Source organism: Kogia breviceps, chromosome 9 (assembly GCF_026419965.1).
Source record: "Kogia breviceps isolate mKogBre1 chromosome 9, mKogBre1 haplotype 1, whole genome shotgun sequence".
Taxonomy (NCBI): Eukaryota; Metazoa; Chordata; class Mammalia; order Artiodactyla; family Physeteridae; genus Kogia; species Kogia breviceps.
In genome coordinates this window covers 3,666,780-3,685,967 of record NC_081318.1, presented here as the reverse complement: position 1 = coordinate 3,685,967, position 19,188 = coordinate 3,666,780, and the positions used below count along the sequence as shown (strand labels likewise).

The window sequence follows — 19,188 nt, the reverse complement described above, 5'->3', positions numbered from 1 at the left end:
CACCCAGGGATCTAGACTGGCTTCTTCCAGCTGTCTTTAGTGTCACCAGGTGCTTCTCATTTGTCCTGTATCTGATATTCTCTTCTGTTTTTCCCCCTCAGTGCATTTTAAATTCTTTTATTCATATTTCTTCTTCTCCCCACCTTTTGTTCTGAGCTGCTCCCTGCACTGTGCTGGGTGTTATTGAGATCATTAGCGTATTTTAATCAGGGCACTTCATCTTTTGGTCTGCAGAGTGGAGTCAGTTCCTCTCTGGGTATTTGCTTCTCTTCAGCCTGTTTGAACAGTGCTTCTTGGACTCTGAAACTTCTCTGTTGTTGTTGCTTTTGTGCTTGTGGCTGTGCCAGAGGGCAGAGAATTTCATTGAAATCCTGGATTCAATACAAATGAACTTATTTACAAAACAGAAAGACACTCACAGACATAGAGAGCAAATTCATGATTACCAAAGGGGGAAGCAGGAAGGGCTAAATTAGGAGGTTGGGATTAACATATACACACTACGTACGTATATAAAATAAACAGGGACCTGCTGTACAGCACAGGGAACTCTACTCAATACACTGTAATGACCTATATGGGAAAAGAATCTGAAGAAGAATGGATATATATGTATGTATGACGGAGTCACTTTGCTGTACACCTGAAACTAACACAACATTGTAAATCAATTATACTTCAATTTTTAAAAAAAGAAAATCAATCGATCAATTAATCCTGGATTCAGGGGGCATCAACTGCGTGAGCAAGGCGGTGGAGGGGCCTTGAGGGGGCAGCAGAGTCAGAAAGAGGAGGGATCACAGCATCCCAAGTGGTCCTATGACTCCCAAGGGCTGTGCAGGGCGGCCCGTGTCCCCCTAACTTCACCGGTGAGGATTCCTCACCGCAGCCCCATTGCCATCTCAGTGACCTGGGGACCACTCAGAGTCGTGCTTTCTGCTTTGGTCCACTCTTAGGTTCCTTGGGCAATTATTGGCCAACTATTATCTTTGCTGTGTGTCCTTTATGAAAGATAAGAGCCACCAATAACGAAGATTAAGTAAATGAGCCAGTAGAACAGAAATGGGTGTGTGCATCCAACAGGCTGACGTGATAGATATTGATGGACGTGTGTCAGTTGCTAAATGTTATTTGAAACTTGTTCTTGCAGTCTTAAAGTCATTTGTCATCCTCTGGATATGGAAATACAATGATTAGAAAGCTGTTTTACCATCCTGAGATACACGCACCGTTGATTTTGTAATTTGTTGCTACTTTCTACTTACGGTAAATGGTCCATGATACATAAAAGAAATTTATGTCAGTGCTGTTCATGGTGAATAAATATTAGAAAAAAAATACATTTAGACAATAGACTGGAGCCCTGTAATGGGAGATCCTGCGGTTCATTTTGTGCGGCTTATTTTCTCTCAATAATTTTAACAGTTGCTATGTAAATATTTTCCTTTTGGGGGTATTTGATTCCACCTTGGCCTGAGATTTGACATATTTTAGGCACGATGGGAGAAGTAACCAGTCCTGGTCCTTCTCAGTGTACTTCCTCTGATGTCTATAAATAAATTGAATAATGAATGCCTGCCTTCTTCTAGAAGTTATTACAAGTGGCTTACAGAATCCTTCCCTGACTTCCAGTTGCATTTTGGATTCAACACAGAATATGTGGCATCATCTATAAAACCGGCCAGGTTTTATCTGTGCCTTCCCTCCAGCTTCATCCTGGATACCGCACGCCGGAGGTACACTGAGCTACACTGAGTACCAGGCTCATGCCCTCTGCACTGGGCTCCCTCCACGTGGAAAGCCTTCCCAGCTGCTCACCTGACTGGTTCCTGCACACTCTGCAATGCTCAAATTAAATTTCGCCTCCTCAGAGAGCCTTGCCTGCTGCCTTGGTCCTGCCCTTCCCACCGCCCCACCCCCATCATTAGACTTTCTCTCGGCATCTTGTCTTTCTGTCCATCATACGCGTCTCGTGGTGTCATTTCCTTGGCCTGATGTCGTTTCCTCCTGGGTGTGCGTGCTAGGAAGTACCTCCGTATGCCACCGCTCTTGGCCAGTGCTCTGTCCCAAAGCTGCTATACACTGTGCATGGTTAACCTTTGCACTGTGAAATACTACAATATAAAAACTATATAACATGCAAGCATATAGCGGAACAGATGAGTGTGGCCTGACACAGCCCTATAACTTCCATCCAGGTCAGGAGAGAGTCCTGCCAGCACCCCTAAAACTCCTGCGTCTTGCCTCCCCCTCTCCAGCTGGGACTCCTCTTTTCCCCCTAAATTATACAACATCCTGAATTTTATAGAAATTCCTGTCTTGTTTGTCTTTATAGACTCAAGGGTGCACCGTATATTTGGGGGGCAGGGTTGCTCAGTGCTGAACTTCACATAAATGGGATTATGCAGTGTATATTCTTTAGTGTCTAACCCAGTTCACTTACAATTATACTTGTGATCTTCCTCTGGCTGTGCATGTAGTAGAAGGTTGGTATTTCCATTGAGGTATGACCTTTCATTACATGGAATATACCCTGTGGTTGGCAAAGTAATGACCTCCCCCCTACCCCGCAGATGTCCACCTCCCAAACTCACAAACCTGTGGACATGTTAGTTGACACGGCAAAGGGGATTAGGTTGCAGATGGAATCGAGATGGTTTATCAGTTGTATCCCTGTGGCTCATAATTTCTCTGAAGCTGTATGTCTTTCTATTAGACTGAATTATTTGAAAATGCTGGTATAGACCATTCTGTATTTTTTTAATTGGAGTATAGTTGATTTACAATGTGTGTTAGTTTCAGGTGTACAGGGAAGTGAATCTGTTATACATATACATACATCCACTCTTTTTTAGATTCTGTTCCCATATTACAGAGTACTGAGTAGAGTTCCCTGTGCTAACAGTAGGTCCTTATTAGTGATCTATTTTATATGTAGTATTGTGTGTGTATGTCAATCCCAATCTCCCAGTTTATCCCTCCGCTCACTTCCCCCCTGGAAATCCTAAGTTTGTTTTCTACATCTGTAACTTATAGACCATTCTTGATGATAAAAATAGCTGTTACATATGGATCTACCGAACAGAGCCACTCTAGGCCAGCTATAATTTAAAAATTCTAGAGCTTTTCCTTTGAGGAATTGGGACTTAAAATAGTGAATACCTCAGGGACAGTCCACCCTCTCACGATGCTCATGAACACCCGGTTGTGCCAGCTGTCTTGGCTGGCATTTGCTTTAACTTGAATCAGCCCCCTCCCGTCACAGAGGGGGCTACACTCCAACACTGATGGGTAATGACAATGTAGATCCTTGGGGATCTGTGAAGGTAACTGCTACATTTCACTCAGTGTTTCCCTGGGAAAAGTAACTGTACGTACTTATGGAAAAGCTGGTCTTTTCAAAGAAAACTATATGTCCAATTAGCAAATTCTTTATTTTGATATTATAAACCAAACATGTAGTTAAAATTTCACCTCATTTCCAAGTGTGGATTTGGCCATAAGATGCTGTGCACAGTGGAGCGTGTGACGTCAGTAAGGAGCACAGAAAGCCTTCTGGAAATGGAGCTCGACTGGATATTGGGCTGCTGGGCTGGATGTCCTTATGTGACATGCGTCAGCTTCTTCTCAAGCGTCAGAAATCAGCTCAAACTAGTTTAAGTGAAATGGGAAATAAAATATTTCACAAAGAAATAGGAGTGTGCTATTAAATCGGAGGGAAAAATTTATGTAGGCCTCAGGAGAAAAATTAGGTCAAGAAATTCAAAACCAGTAGGGACTCTCTTCTCTCTTTGCTTCTTGTCTCTTTGTGTGTTGGTGTAATTCATTCTTCATATTCTGTAAGCCTGCTGTCTTTCCCTCTGAAGCCATATGCCATATGGGAGTAGGCACCTCCCACCACCCCCCTCCGCTTCCATCCTCGTGTTGCGTGACAAAGGCAAAGAGTACATTGGAATCGTGTTACTGAGTCCAAGCTCGTGCTGCTTGCCACACGGCAGGCCAGTGAATCTGGAACCGGTTGTTGGGGAAAGGAATAGCATCTTTACTTGGAAATCCGGCAGACCGAAAAGATGGCGACTCCCTCCCCAAAGAACCATCTTGCCTGAGTTAGAATTCAGGCTTATTTTTATACTGAAAGGGGAGGGGGAAAAATCAGACACGTACTGCTTCCCGTCAGCCTCTGGAGGGGATGTGATAATTTCCTCCTCCCAGCAGTGGTTCACAAGTGGACCCAGTCAGGATGTTTCCTGTGAGCTAGACAAAGGTATTTTAGCTTAACACTTATTGCCTGGGAAGCAGCGTTCCCAGAGATGGGCCATTGTATATAATTGAAGCTTATAGGCAACATCTCTTTAGTGATTAACTTATAAGAGAGTACAGGGGCTCTTCCCTATTACAGTATTTTTACCCCACCCCGAAAATCCTGGAGCAGACTTCTGACCAAGTTTGGGTCAGTTACTTGAGGCTGAGGCAGTGAGGGGGGTGGGGGTGGGGGTGGGGGCTCACAGTGTGGAAACATAGCTCTGGCATCCATGGGTTGGGGAGGAGGGAAGTTGGGATCATTTGTCGAGCGGCATCTAGTACTTTGACAGATGGTTGCACCAGGGTGGCGAGCCCTTTTGACAAAATGAGCTAAATTATTTTAGACTCTGTCATTAAATTGCTGGTGGTTCTTGCCTTTGAGTCTTGTTTGTTAGTTACTTAATGTTTATTGAGTGCCTGCAGGGATTTGTGACGTTGGGAAATGACGTGTTGAGCTGGCTAAAAAGCTGCCCTGGTATAGGAAACTTGTCTCACAATTGCCTGTGGGTTTCAGTGAGTCAAGGCAAAGACAGATGGTATCTAAAGATGCTTTGAAGGCATCGTTATCATACACAGCAATGTGGGATTCAGATGCTCGATTTTAAATGCTGCCACTTACTTTCATAGCCATATCTTTACTGAAAGGGATTTCTCTTGGGCATGATATATTGTGAAATTTCTTCTGGCGGTGATTGCGTTGTAGTGCCCTTGCTTTTGTGATTTATGGAACAACATGATAACCTTAAAACATTCTATCAAAGTAGGTCCAAGTTAGCGTGAGCTGTGAAGGTAAGAATGACTTAATATTTTGAATTAATTTCATAAAGAAGCTATCGGACACAGTCAGTTAAACTGAAGAGCCTAAAATAATTTCATTTCTGGTGATGAGTTTGCAAGTAAAAAATAATGAAGAAGTTTTAAGAGATAGATAATTACACTCAGTGTTTTGTCTGTTTGGTCTTCTTCTTCTTCCTTTTCTAGAGGAACTGGTAAAACAGATTACTCATCCAAAAGTTTTGTTGAGTTGCAGGTAGAGGGTGACAGCTGCCTTAGTAATAGCGGTGGATTTGATTTCGAAGTGCTGTGCCCTCAGGCGGTAATGTTACATTAAATTCATGTTATGTAAGTCAACCTCGGAAGTTTCCAAATTCATAGGAGAAAAGGAGAGTGGATCCCAGGTCAGTCTGGAAGGCTGACAGAGAACAGGTGGTGAGAGCCCAGGACAACCTAAGGAGCGAGGCATCCGTATAAGCCCGAGGAAGAGGATGGAGAGAGCGTGCCCAGGGCAAGAGGGGTCACCTGAGCATGTGTCTGAAAGCTCGGGCACGTCAGCTCCTCCCTGTCACTAAGGCGGTGATGATTCGTAATTACCTGCCAGACCTCGAAAGAAGGGCCTGTCAACCAAATTTAATATTTTTTTTGTAAGATATTTTTTTGATGTGGACCATTTTTAAAGTCTTTATTGAATTTGTTACAATATTGCTCCTGTTTTATGTTTTTTGGCTTTTTGGCCGCGAGGCATGTGGGATCTTAGCTCCCCATCCAGGGATCGAACCCACACCCCCTGCATTGGAAGGCGAAGTACTAACCACCGGACTGCCAGGGAAGTTCCCAAATTTAATTTCTAATTAGTGAGCTCAACAGAAGCTCTTTGAAGGGTGAGGCTCCACCCTCCACCATGAGCACTGTCTCCCTCTCACACAGCACTGCTGGCTTCCATCTTTCAGGACGGGCTGCCCAGCAGCCCCCAGCCCTAGAGTCAGTTACAGAGTCACCGATACGGAATCTGTGTTAATTAGTATCTTGTGGCCACAGCCGTCATCCATTCCTCACACTCACAACCAGCAAAAGCACCCAAAGTACTCAGAAGACACAAAACAACAGTCACGGGAGGGGAGAATTTCGAGGAGTGGAGAACTCGCCCTGCGAAGGATACCTGGTCTCTGTTGAGCTGCTGATTCACATATATTCTCTGGGAATATTTTAAACTATCAGTGACCTAAACTTGGATCTAGTGATATCCCAGAGAAGATCTCTTTCCATTTTGAGAGCCAAAAACAGTCTTCTAGTCTTCATAGTCTTCTGAAAGCTGCTTGATAGGAGATTGATTGGCTCAAAGATGGATTATTGTGAGAAAAACAACTGAATTCACTTCCTCCTTCCGTGGTGAGTGGGCCATCTGATTGACCCGTCTGCCTTCAGCAACGGGAAATAAAGTGTAAAATCGCCAGCTGTTCCCATCACGGCTGGCAAGGCCTGGACCTGGGCTGTCACTGAGGGCCCTGCTCTCCTTCCGCCACGCCCAGCGCTCCTGCACTTGCAGCTTCCCGTGCTCTGACCTCCTAGGACAGGGGGCTTCTTTAGGAGAGGCCTCAGTATCATGCAGAAATCATTCTCCAGTCTCACTTCTGCTGGCCGTGAGACAAAGGGCTCCTTTGTCCCTTTAGCCGCGTGAGGCTGCACCCACAGTGCATTAAACAAAGTACCTATGACGCATGGAGACATGCGAGTCGGTTATTGCTGCTGGAGGAATGCACTGCTTCGTGGTGGAGCCTCACAGCTGCAACCTGCGTCACCCTACTTTGGAGACCCAACAAAAGTTAAAATGCTGATTTCTCCTCATTAGAGCTTGGGGTGCAAAGAGAGTGGATGAAAGGAATGTGATCTCTGTATCCTTTACTTTCTTTATCAAGTATAGGAAATTTAATGTGCTTTTGACTTTTCCCCACATTGTATGTCAGATGTTGCTGGGACATTGGTAGTGAGCGCAGTTAATAGTAAAGCAATGTTTATTCACGTTTCTATAATTTTCATAAATTATAATGGGCTTTCAGACACATTTGCATTTATCCTGTGACAACCACGCTCTAGATTCCTCTTGTTTCCCACCCCTTCCTTTCTTTTCTCCACCTTTGCAGTCTCAGTTTCTCCTTTTGAAATAATCACCCCTGAGTTTTCATTTGGATCTCTGCTCCTCATCAGAAGGCATGAAGTGTGATAAAGGTAGCAGGGAAATTCTGTGAGACAGATGGAGCTCAGGATGAGATAAGATGCATCGATTTTAGGGAGGCAGCATGCAGTGGAGTTATTCTTGAATCAGTTCACGGGACATGGTGGAGTCTGTAAGCATTGTTTTAATCTGTATTTCTTCCATTGCAGTTGTAAAATTGGCACAAAAATATCAAGCTCTAATCGTGAATTGCTAAGATAATAGCATTCTGGAAAGATGAGTTTTATATTTAAAACAACCAAATGACCTAGGAAAGCATTTAGTTTGGTTTTACTTCCTTGCTTGTTTTCTTTTTGCCTGAGTTAAAAATAAGAATGAGCAACAGTTATGTCACTAGGGACAAGGGGATTGCCAGCCTTAGATGTCAGTTTGCATTACGTCTTTCAGGACCGATGGCTATTTATGGCATAGTTAATGCAGTTGGGGTTGTATTAACGCTTTACTTTCTGCATCAACCAGCAATTGCGTCTCTGACAGATGTGCCAGCAAACAACAACGTTCCTTCTCATAAAGGCATCTGTGGATTCATTCATCCATTCGGCCCACAGTCCCTGGGTGCTGTGGTGTCCTAGGTTTTGTACCAGGCATTGGGAACATGAACATCCAGCCCACTTCCTTAAGTAGCTTCCAGTCTGCCGATGACACAGGCATTCAATACATCATTTCATAGCGCAATAACGTTACAGAAAAGCATTTACAAAGTGTTGCAATTGCTTCCAATTGAAAAGAATAATAAACTGCCTGTGAAACCAGGCACAGCTTCCTAAAATGTCAGAGAGAGATGATATTTTAGCTGACAACTAAAGAATGCGAAGGGGTTTGCCGGAGAGGAATGTCAGGAGACAGAAGTCAATGGTATGTGCGAAGCTGGGGGTGGGGGGTTGGGACACAGGAGAAAATGGTTCCTGCAGCAGAGAGTGGGGAGGGCTTAGGCTTGGCTCAGAGGTAGAGGGAAGGAGGGGAGACTTTCTTTGCAGTGATGTGCAAAGGGCTTTTTACTTGAGCACAGAAGACAGTAGCCTCAGAGAGGGCTCTAAATGCAAAAGGGGTACATAAATGTGTCCTGACACCTAGGTGTGTGTTCTCTGCTCCCAAAAGCATGGTTGACTGACGTTTTCTATTACGTGCCCAGGATGAATCACTTCTCACCACCTGCACCACTGCCACCTGGGCCACACCTCCATCACCTTGGACTCCCAGTGGGTCCCTGCTGGGCCCACCCTTGCTTCCATATTCTTTGCTCTCCATGAAGCAGCTCCCCTGGGGATCTTTTTGTGGGAGTCTGGCTCATGCACTGCTGTCTCATGTGCCTTGCACTCAGAGGAAAAGCCAACCCGCACTGTGGCATCCAGACTCCCACCCTCCTTGCTCAGTATGGTCATCTCACTCACATCACTATGGCCCCCCTGGCCCCCCTGTCTCTTTGCTGTTCTCCACACCAAAGCACACACTATCTTACAGACTGTATTCCTGCCTCTCCCTCTACCTGGATTGTTTGCCCTCAGATGTCAGCCTGTGTCTTACTCTGTCTGGGGCTGCTATAACACAACACCATAGACCAGGCAGCTTAAACACAGAGATTTATCTTCCACAGTTCTGGAGACTGGAAGTCCAAGATCAGGATGCCGGCTGTGGTATCTGGTGAGGGCTCTCTCCTTGGGTTGAAGATGGCCACCTTCTCTCTGTGTCCTCACACAGCCTTTCCTGCATGTATACAGGTGGAGAGAGAAGGGAGGCAAGCTTTCTGGTGTCTCTTCTTATAAGGGCACTAACCCCATCACGAGGACCCCACCCTCATGACCTCACCTAACCGCGATTACCTCCCAAAGGTTCCATCTTCATATACCATCACACTGAGGTTTAAGGCATCAGCAGATGAATTTAAGGGGGAACACAGTTCAGTCCACAGCAGTCTGATGTGCTTCTTCCCAGCTGCACTTCTTTCAGTTTCTGTTCAAATGTCTCTTTATTAGGAAATCTATCTGACCTCTTTATATACAAAGAGGTGACAAGACCCGCTCGGTCCTGTTTTTTTTCTTCTTCTCTTAGTGTGTTTATCTGTTTATTGTTTGTCCCCCATCCCTGCACTAGAATACAAGAAAGGAATATGGAACAAATGAAAGCTTTTGGACTTGGGTTGATAACAGTGCCATAACAGGTTCTCAGAACAGGGCTTGCCAGAGTAAGCCTGGATAAAATATCAATGGATGGATGGATGGATGGATGGATGGATGGATGGGAGATTTGTTCACCTTCTTAGGCCAGTGTTTAATTGTAAACATGCTTTTCCATTTTATTGCATCTGTAAGATATGCATGATTACCAAACAGAACAGAAAATATATTATAGCCTCAATCTCATCATTCTAGGCAAAAATATGTAATTCTGTTGAGAGATGCACTACTGAAGCTCAGCATTTCAGGGGATAATTTATTAATTTCTCTTGCCCTTCATGGGAAGCAGGAACAGTTCTACTCAAATTTTCCATAATTCAACTGCTGCAAGTTAAGATGAGGAAGTTTGAATTTGGGATGCCAAATTAGATGTTCAAGTTAGATTTTCACTGTTAACCTGCATTCTAACTCAAAAACCAGATATTTGTTCTGGTTTTACCTGTGTAAAAATTAAATATGCATATCGACCAGGACTGGAGAGGAAGATGGAAAAATGAAAACTTTTGTTTTCTTGGAACCATTAGCAAGATGGTTCGTGTTTTGTTTTGTTTTGTTTTTTTCTCCTCTTTGTTTTCTATTATTATTGTAGTAATATTGTTTGTTTAGTTAAAAAAAATTACCTGCACTCTGAAAATGAAATTTGGCTAAATACTGTCTGGTTTTCTGTGGGTAAAATTACCCTGCTTTTTAAAAGTAAGAATGTTGCTTGAAAGAAGTGTGGTTCATCTGTACTTAAAAAATGGCATCAGTGATCCAGAATCACTTCACTTAAGTGGGCTCTGCTATCAATGCCTGTTTGGTTATCCTATTGTGCATTCGTCCGTCCAGTAATATACACTGAACTGGTTTTCTGTGCAAAATCTTTTCTTAGCCCAGTGAGCATGCAGGGAGCAGAGTCTTTGTCCTCTTTCTGAACTGTCCTGACTTTCATTCATTTTCCCACTTACTGGAGCCACCTCATAGTTCTTCATCTTTCTTTTCCCTGCCCTATGTGTCCATAGAATGTACACTGTGTTAGACATGTACACTGTGTTAGACATTTTTAAGATCTCTTATATCCACCTTCCTCCCTGGGCTCACCCTCCTGGATCCCTGGGAGCTGTTCATCCACCCTGCTCACTTCCTAGTGAAGCAGCCCATTCTGTCATGAAGCAATACTAGTGGTTAGAAATTCTGAAGGTTTTCTGATACATAATTCTGTCTCTGTGAAATTTCCTTTTGATTCTAACTCTGGCATCTGGACTATGCAGAAGAAGTCCTCTGTCTGGCTTGTGATAATTCAAATAGACAGAGACTAAGTATTTGGTTTTTTTTTTTTTTTTTTTTTTTTTTTTTTTCGGTATGCGGGCCTCTCACTGTTGTGGCCTCTCCCGTTGCGGAGCACAGGCTCCGGACGCACAGGCTCAGCGGCCATGGCTCACGGGCCCAGCCGCTCCGCGGCATGTGGGATCCTCCCGGACAGGGGCACGAACCCGTGTCTCCTGCATCGGCAGGCGGACCCCCAACCACTGCGCCACCAGGGAAGCCCCCAAGTATTTGGTTTTTGATCTGAACCCTTCCTTCAGCCTTACTTCATATGACATATTTTGCAATGTCTCTGTCTTCAGGTCCTCTTTGTAGAAACACTCTGTCCATCGTTATCTCTGACAATATCCAGCCTAGACCTGGACGCCATATTGTGAGCGTGCTTGGGCCAGGGAGGGACCTACTGGGAACATCACTGTGACATCATTCAAGTACACTTTGGCAAGGAAATTAGTTACGCTACTGGCTGCTCAAGAAGTTGATGCAAAGCAGAAGTCTTAGGGTTTTTTTTTTTTCATATAAACTTCTATCAGTGCATCTAATAGTTGTATTTAAAACAAATTTTACAATCCTGGATTATTCTTATTAGAAACAAGATTTGAAAGGTATCCATTGTTTGAGCTGATGAAGGCACTACCACTAACTTCATCATTCTTCATCTTGATAAAATTCAGTCTTGAGTATGAAATCGTTATGGTTTTGATTGTTACCCTGGGGTTTAATCTGAACAGTGTTTGAGAAATGTCCACTTCGGGTCTGTGGGAGATCATGTACACTATGATGGTCTTAGGAACAGTACTACTGCAAGATTTATGCTATTCACAGCTTTGGTGAGAATGGCTTATTTCCTCTGTAAATGAAATGAAAAGCTGCTGAATCAGTGAGATCTGATCACTTCTTGTCACTGGCCAGCGACTTCCTCCCGTAGAAAACCCTATCCAATAGGAAATGAGGTTGACTCAGTATAACCTTTTGTCATAATTTCATACTCATGTTTAGTCTTATTTTTAAGTGCGGAAAAGCCACTTTTTAATAGGCAAATTCAGTTCTCAATGGCAAATAAACATACTGGTAGAAATTTCTAAAAACTCTAGAACACTTTCCTGCTAAGGTTTGAATGGTCCTCAGAATTTTTCTTAATTGGATAACCTAGATGGCCAATATTAATTGTTTGGAGTCAAATTTTTCTTGATTCTATAACCTAGATAGCCAATATTAAATATTTAGATGTCAAATGTTATTTACTATCCAATGGTTGAATATTATCTATATTTTGATTTACAGAAATCTGATACATTCTAATGAACTTTCAGCCTTGGATAAGGGTGTATTTATTTATCACGTTGCCTACTTTTTGAGGCCATCTCCATCCTATTGCATTTTGACTCGCAGTTAATGCGAGTCGCAATAGTGGGCGCTATAAGAGAGAATATTTTGTGATCTGTGTATAGGCAGATGGGGCAGTAGTTCATTTGCAGTGTGACCATATGACTTAATTTTCCCTGGAGAGTCCCAGTTGCTCTTGTATAATTAATAATAATTATTATTGGTATGTAACTATTATATTTATTATTGATTATTAATATTACCCCCTTTGTCTCTCAAATGATCCTAGTTTGGACTGTAAATCATATAATCATCCTAATTTGAAAGGAACTGAAAGTTTGGTCTCAGCAGCCAATATGCCTGATTAATGTCCTAGATCTTTTCAACCTTTAGCAATGTCTCCAGATCCCCCTCATACCCCCAACACCTGCTATAATGTGGTCCCTGAGGGGACTAAAACCTAGAAAAGGAGTAGATGGGTTACCCAGTGAAGCAAAACCTGGGAAGTCTTAAAGCTTTGTTTGAGGAGCCATAGAAGGAAGAAAAGGCCCAGGATGGTGAGAAGTAGGCAAACGGTGATTAAAAATTGTCACATAGTATGTGCTAAATAAATGTTTGACTTTGGTAGCCTGAAATAGGACTTAACAATGTGGATGTCAATGAAGAGAAAGATGAGAGAGGTCTCAGGGCTGGAAAATTCATCATACTTGGGTTTGATTCGATGGGGTTTAATAGGTTGGCTGTAATAAGAAACCCCACAATCACCCTGTGCTGTAGAATCTAGTTTATTGGGTGGAGAAGCATTAAGTTACACAAAAGCTGTAAACATAATATCCAATTCTTCTTGGGATAAGGCTTTGCCGTGGGATAGAGAAGGGAACCTGGGTCTTTGGACACTGAGGCAGAGGGCAGAGAAAGGAGTTGATTGTAGCTTCAAGAATGAGAACGCCTGAGCTCTTGATTTTTTTTTTTTTTTTTTTTTTTTGCGGTACGCAGGCCTCTCACTGTCGTGGCCTCTCCCGTTGCGGAGCACAGGCTCCGGACGCGCAGGCGCAGCGGCCATGGCTCACGGGCCCAGCCGCTCCGCGGCACGTGGGATCCTCGCGGACCGGGGCACGAACCCGCGTCCCCTGCATCGGCAGGCGGACCCTCAACCACTGCGCCACTAGGGAAGCCCTGAGCTCTTGATTTGAATGAAGTGTATCCACTGGGTTATTTTAGTTCCTTATTTTACTCACAGTTTCTCTTTCCTGCTGTTGCTTTAGGAGCTGGTGGGGAGTAACCCTCCACAAAGAAACTGGAAAGGCATAGCGATCGCTCTGCTTGTCATCCTGGTCATCTGCTCCCTGATTGTCACCTCAGTGGTGCTGCTGACACCAGGTACTCACATTTATTCTTGGAAAAACAAGCTGCTGTAAGGGAGAAAGGGCATAAGTTTACTTTGAGATTTTTTCTAAGTAACCACCTGTTAAATAATTTATTTTTCCCAGGTTCTAATTCTCATTGTGCCATAACGTTAAAATGATGTAATACACTTAAAAAAAAAAGATCTATTTTACATGCTTTGAATTTGTTTAGATAATTGTTGACTGGGTGGAAATTCTTGGCATATATTAAAATTCACAAGTATTTATTTATGCTTGATGAGCTTAAAGATGGTGTCATTATAAATATAGTAATTTTATATCTATAATGGCATTCCTGGGTGTTTTATCGAGGATGAATTAAGAAAGTTATGAAAACAACATATATTGAATATGAACTAAGGATAAACTAAATGTTAGATACTACTGATGAAATAAAGGAAATATAAAACAGAGTCAGAAATCTCTCAGGGAAGAAAAATACACAAAAATTGTCCACAAAAGTCTACAGAAAAAAACATATATAGAGACTGATTATTGCAAGTTTCAAACATAAGTTGTATAGAAGCTGAGAGGAAAGAGAGAGAGAGAGAGAGAGAGAGAGAGAGACCCTTTATGATAAAAAAGTTCATGGAGAAAGCAATATGTGAAGTGGGCTTTAATGGAGTGGTAAGAATTTAGTAGCAAGAGAGTGGCGAGATTAGGGCGAGAAGAAAGCCTTTGCCCATAAGATAAACATGTGGGGGTCATGATAGGAAAACATTATACCATATATAAACAGTGTATAACTATCCATTCCCCTTGTCAATTTTTGTGGGCAAAAAAAAAAATGTTCCAATCCTCAATAAATAGACTTCACGGGTATTAGACTTTAAGAGGGAAAAAATGCAATGTAAAAAAATTTTTGATACATACAAAAAGTACAGGCAGATTTTGAGGTATGTTTAAACTATAATCACAAAACTTAAATGGAAAAAGAGTAGATTGTACCCTGAAACCAAAACTCAAGAAAGGTATCACAAGAAAACTACAGACCAGTATCTCTTATGAATATAGATGCAAAAACCTTAGCAAAATACTAGCCAATAGAACCAAATTACCAGCAACATATAAAAAGGATTATATGCCATGATCAAATGGGATTTATCCCAGGAAAAAAAGTTGGTGTAACATATGAAAAATCAATGTAATACACCCATATTAATAGGATAAAGGGAGAAAAAAAAAACATGGTCATCTCAATAGATGCAGAATAAGCATTTGACAAAGTTCAGAATCCTTTCATAATAAAACATCCAACAAGCAAAGAAAGGAACTTTCCCAACCTTATAAAGAGCATCTATAAAAAGCCCACAGCTAATATTATACTTAACAATGAAATACTGAAAGTATTCCTGCTAAGATCAGGAATAAGACAAGCATATTCACTCTCACTATTTCTTTTTTTTTTTTTAATTTTTTTTTGCATTGTTTAATTGAAGTATAGTTGATGTACAATACTATATAAGTTACAGGTGTACAATATAGTGATTCACAATTTTTAAAGGTTATACCCCATTTATAGTTATTATAAAATGTTGGCTATATTTCCCATATTATACAATATATATTTTTTTGAAATTTTGTATTTTATTTTTTTTTTATACAGCAGGTTCTTATTAGTCATCAGTTTTATACACATCAGTGTCTACATGTCAATCTCAATTGCCCAATTCATCCCACCACCACCCCCAGCCCCCGCCACTTTCCCCACCTTGGTGTCCATACGTTAGTTGTCTACATCTGTGTCTCAGCTTCTGCCCTGCAAACCGGTTCATCTGTACCATTTTTCTAGGTTCCACATATATGCGTTAATATACGATATTTGTTTTTCTCTTTCTGACTTACTTCACTCTGTATGACGGTCTCTAGATCCATCCACATCTCAACAAATGACCCAGTTTCGTTCCTTTTTATGGCTGAGTAATATTCCATTGTATATATGTGCCACATCTTCTTTATCCATTCATCTGTCAGTGGCCATTTAGGTTGCTTCTATGTCCTGGCTACTGTAAATAGAGCTGCAGTGAACATTGGGGTGCATGTGTCTTTTTGAATTATGGTTTTCTCAGGGTATATGCCCAGTAGTGGGATTGCAGGATCATATGGTAGTTCTATTTTTAGTGTTTTAAGGAACCTCCATACTGTTCTCCATAGTGGCTGTATCAATTTACATTCCCACCAACATTGCAAGAGGGTTCCTTTTTCTCCACACCCTCTCCAGCATTTGTCATTTGTAGATTCTCTGATGATGACACTCTCACTATTTCTGTTTAACATTGTATTGGCGATTCTAACAATTAGGAAAGGGAGAAAAAAGACACCCAGGTAAAAAAGAAGTAAAACTATCTCTATTCATAGATGGCATGATCTCATGTATAGAAAATCTTAAAGAATCCACAAACACAAAAAGTGAAACATATTATAACTAATAAATGAGTTCAGCAACATTGGAAGATATAAGACCATCATACAAAAATTATTTATATTTCTATATACTAGTAATGAACAATTCGAAAATGAAATTTAGAAATGATTCCACTTAACATTCATTTCAAAGGGAATAAGTCAACGGTCTGCAACCTTTTTGGCACCAGGGGCTGGTTTCATGGAAGACAATTTTTCCATGGACTGGGGTGGGGAGGGATGGTTTCAGGATGATTCAAGCACATTACATTTATTGTGCACTTTATTTCTATTATTATTACATTGTAATATATAATGAAATAATTATACAACTCACCATAATGCAGAATCATTGGGAGCCCTGAGCTTGTTTTCACTTGCCACTCACTGATAGGGTTTTGATATGAGTCTGCAAGTGATTGATTTATTATCTCTGTGCAGTCAAACCTCTCTGCTAATGATAATCTGTATTTGCAGCCACTCCCCAGCGCTAGCATCACTGCCTTGGCTCCACCTCAGATCATCATAAGGAGCAAGCAAGCTAGATCCCTTGCATGCGCAGTTCACAGTAGGGTTCGTGCTCCTATGAGAACCTAATGATGCCGCTGATCCGACGCGAGGTGGAGCTCAGGCAGTAATGCAAGCTATGGGGTGTGGCTGTAAATACAGACGGAGCTTCACTCACTTGCCCGCTGCTCACCTCCTGCTGTGCTGCCCAGTTCCTAACAGGCCACAGACCGGTAGTGGTCTGTGGACCAGGAGTTGGGGACCCCTGGAATAAGGTACTTAGAAATCAACAAAAGAAGTATAAGACTTGTACACTGAAAATCACCAAAGATAATTGAAAGAAATTAAAGAAGACCTAAGTAAGTGGAAAGCTATCCCCACGTTCTTGGATTAGAAGATGTAATAGTGTTAACATGGCAATACTTTACAAATTTATCTACAGATTCAACCCAATCCCTATCAAAATCCCAATTCGTTTTATTGCAGAAATAGACAAGCCAATTCTAAACTTCATATGAAAATGCAAGGTACTCAGACCAGCCAAAACAATCTTGGGGAAAAAATAACAACAGTTGAAGGACTTACATCTCTGATATTAAACTTCCTCTAAAGCTACAGTAATCAAAGTATTGTGGTACTATCCTAAGTATAGATATATAGGTCAATGGAATAGAATGTAGAGTTCAAAAATAGACCCATACAGTTATTTTCCATTCATTTTTGACAAGGGTGCTAAGACCATTTGATGGGGAAAAAGTAGTCTTTTCAACAAATGGTACTGGTACAACTGGGTATCTACATGCAAAGAATGAAACTGAACTCCTACCTCACAGCTTGTACAGAAATTAACTCAGTGTGGCTCAACAACCAAAAAATAAGAGCTAAAACTATAGCACTCCTAGAAGAAAACATAGGAGTAAATCTTTGTGACCTTGGATTCGGCAACTGTTTTTTAGATATGACACCAAAAGCACAAGCAACTCAAGAAAAAATAGATAAATTAGACTTCATCAAGCATAAAACATTCTGTGTGTCAAAGGACACTATGATGAAACTGAAAAGATAACCCACAGAATGGGAGAAGCATATTTGCAAATCATATCTTCAATAAACATCTAATGTCCAGGTTATTTAAAGAATTCTTACAACTCAAAACAAGAGAAGAACAATTTAATTTAAAAATGGGTAAAGGATTTGAACATTTCTCCAAATCAATGACCAGGAAGCACAAGAAAAACGCCCTACATCATTAGTCATCAGGGAAATGGAAATCAAAATCACAGTTAGATGCCTATATATACATATTTTTTTTTGTGCATTTATTTTTAATACGATTTTTAAAGGTTATACTCCATTTACAGTTATTACAAAATATTGGCTTTGTTCCCTGTGTTATACTAAAAGTCCTTGTAACCTGTCTTACACTCAATAGTTTGCACGTCTCACTCCCCCACCCCTATATTGCCCCTCCCCTCCCTCTCCCCACTGGTAACCACTAGTTTGTTCACTGTATCTGTGAGTCTGCTTCTTTTTTGTTATATTCACTAGTTTGTTGTACTTTCTGGATTCCACACATAAGTGATATCATACAGTATTTGTCTTTCTCTGTCTGACATTTCACTTAGCATAATACCCTCCAAGTCAAATTCAAAAAAACATATACATATATTTTTAAGCAAAATAACAAGTATTTGTGAGGATGTGGAAAAATTGGAACCTTCATCCAGTACTAGTAGGAATGTAAAAGTGTGTAGCCTCTTTTGAAAACATTCTGGTAGTTCCTCAAAAAATGAAACACAGAATTACCATATGACCCAGTCATTCCACTCTTAGGTATATACCCAAGGAAATTGAAAATATATGTTCATACAGAGATTTGTATACAGATATCCATAGAAACATTCACAACAGCCAAAAAGTAGAAACAACCCAAATGTCCCTCACCTGGTGAATAGATAAACAATTGTGGTATATCCATACAATGGAATATTATTCAGCTATAAAAAATGAAATACGGATGCATACTACCGCATAGATACGACTTGAAAACATTATGTTACATGCGCGAAGTTAGACAAAAAGGCCACATGTTGTATGATTCCACAGTAGACAAATCCATAGAGATAAAAAATAGATTAGTGGTTGCCAGGGACTGGAAGTGGGGAGAGTAAGATATGTCTGCTAATAGGCATGAGATTTCTTCTTTTATAAAGACATTATAGTTTTAGGGCAGTTTTAAATTCACAGCAAAATTGAGAGGAAGGTACAGAGATTTCCTACATATGCGGTGCCCCACACATGCATGGTTCCACTCGTTATCTACATCCCCACCTGAGTGGTACATCTGATACAACTGATGAACCTACCTCAACACATCATAATGAGACCTCTTTTGGGGGTGATGCAGATATTCTGGAATTCGATAGTGGTGATGAATGCAAAATTCTTTAACACATTGAAAACTACTGAGTTATATACATTAAAAAGGTAAACTTTATGTTATGTGAATTTTATCTCAGTTAAGATGTTAGCATAAACAATGGTGGGAAAGTTGTTTAAAAAAGTGATTCAGGGAGGACCTTCAAGATGGCAGAGGAGTAAGACATGGAGATCACCTTTCTCCCCACAAATACATCAAAAATACATCTACACATGGAACAACTCCTACAGAACACCTGCTGAATGCTGGCAGCAGACCTCAGACTTCCCAAAAGGCTAGAAACTCCCCACATACCTGGGTAGGGCAAAAGAAAAA

The 19,188-nt window shown here is 41.2% G+C and overlaps 1 protein-coding gene across 4 annotated transcripts in view; it reads left to right on the top strand.

Annotated features, from left to right (window-relative positions):
* Positions 1–19,188, top strand: part of DPP6 (dipeptidyl peptidase like 6) — a 922,327-nt gene that overhangs the window by 502,213 nt on the left and 400,926 nt on the right. For all 4 annotated transcript variants that reach the window (XM_067041762.1, XM_059073588.2, XM_067041763.1 and 1 more), the window contains exon 2: positions 13,383–13,497. In XM_067041762.1, the coding sequence (XP_066897863.1) occupies positions 13,383–13,497 (115 nt within the window). The remainder of the gene's footprint in view (positions 1–13,382; positions 13,498–19,188) is intronic.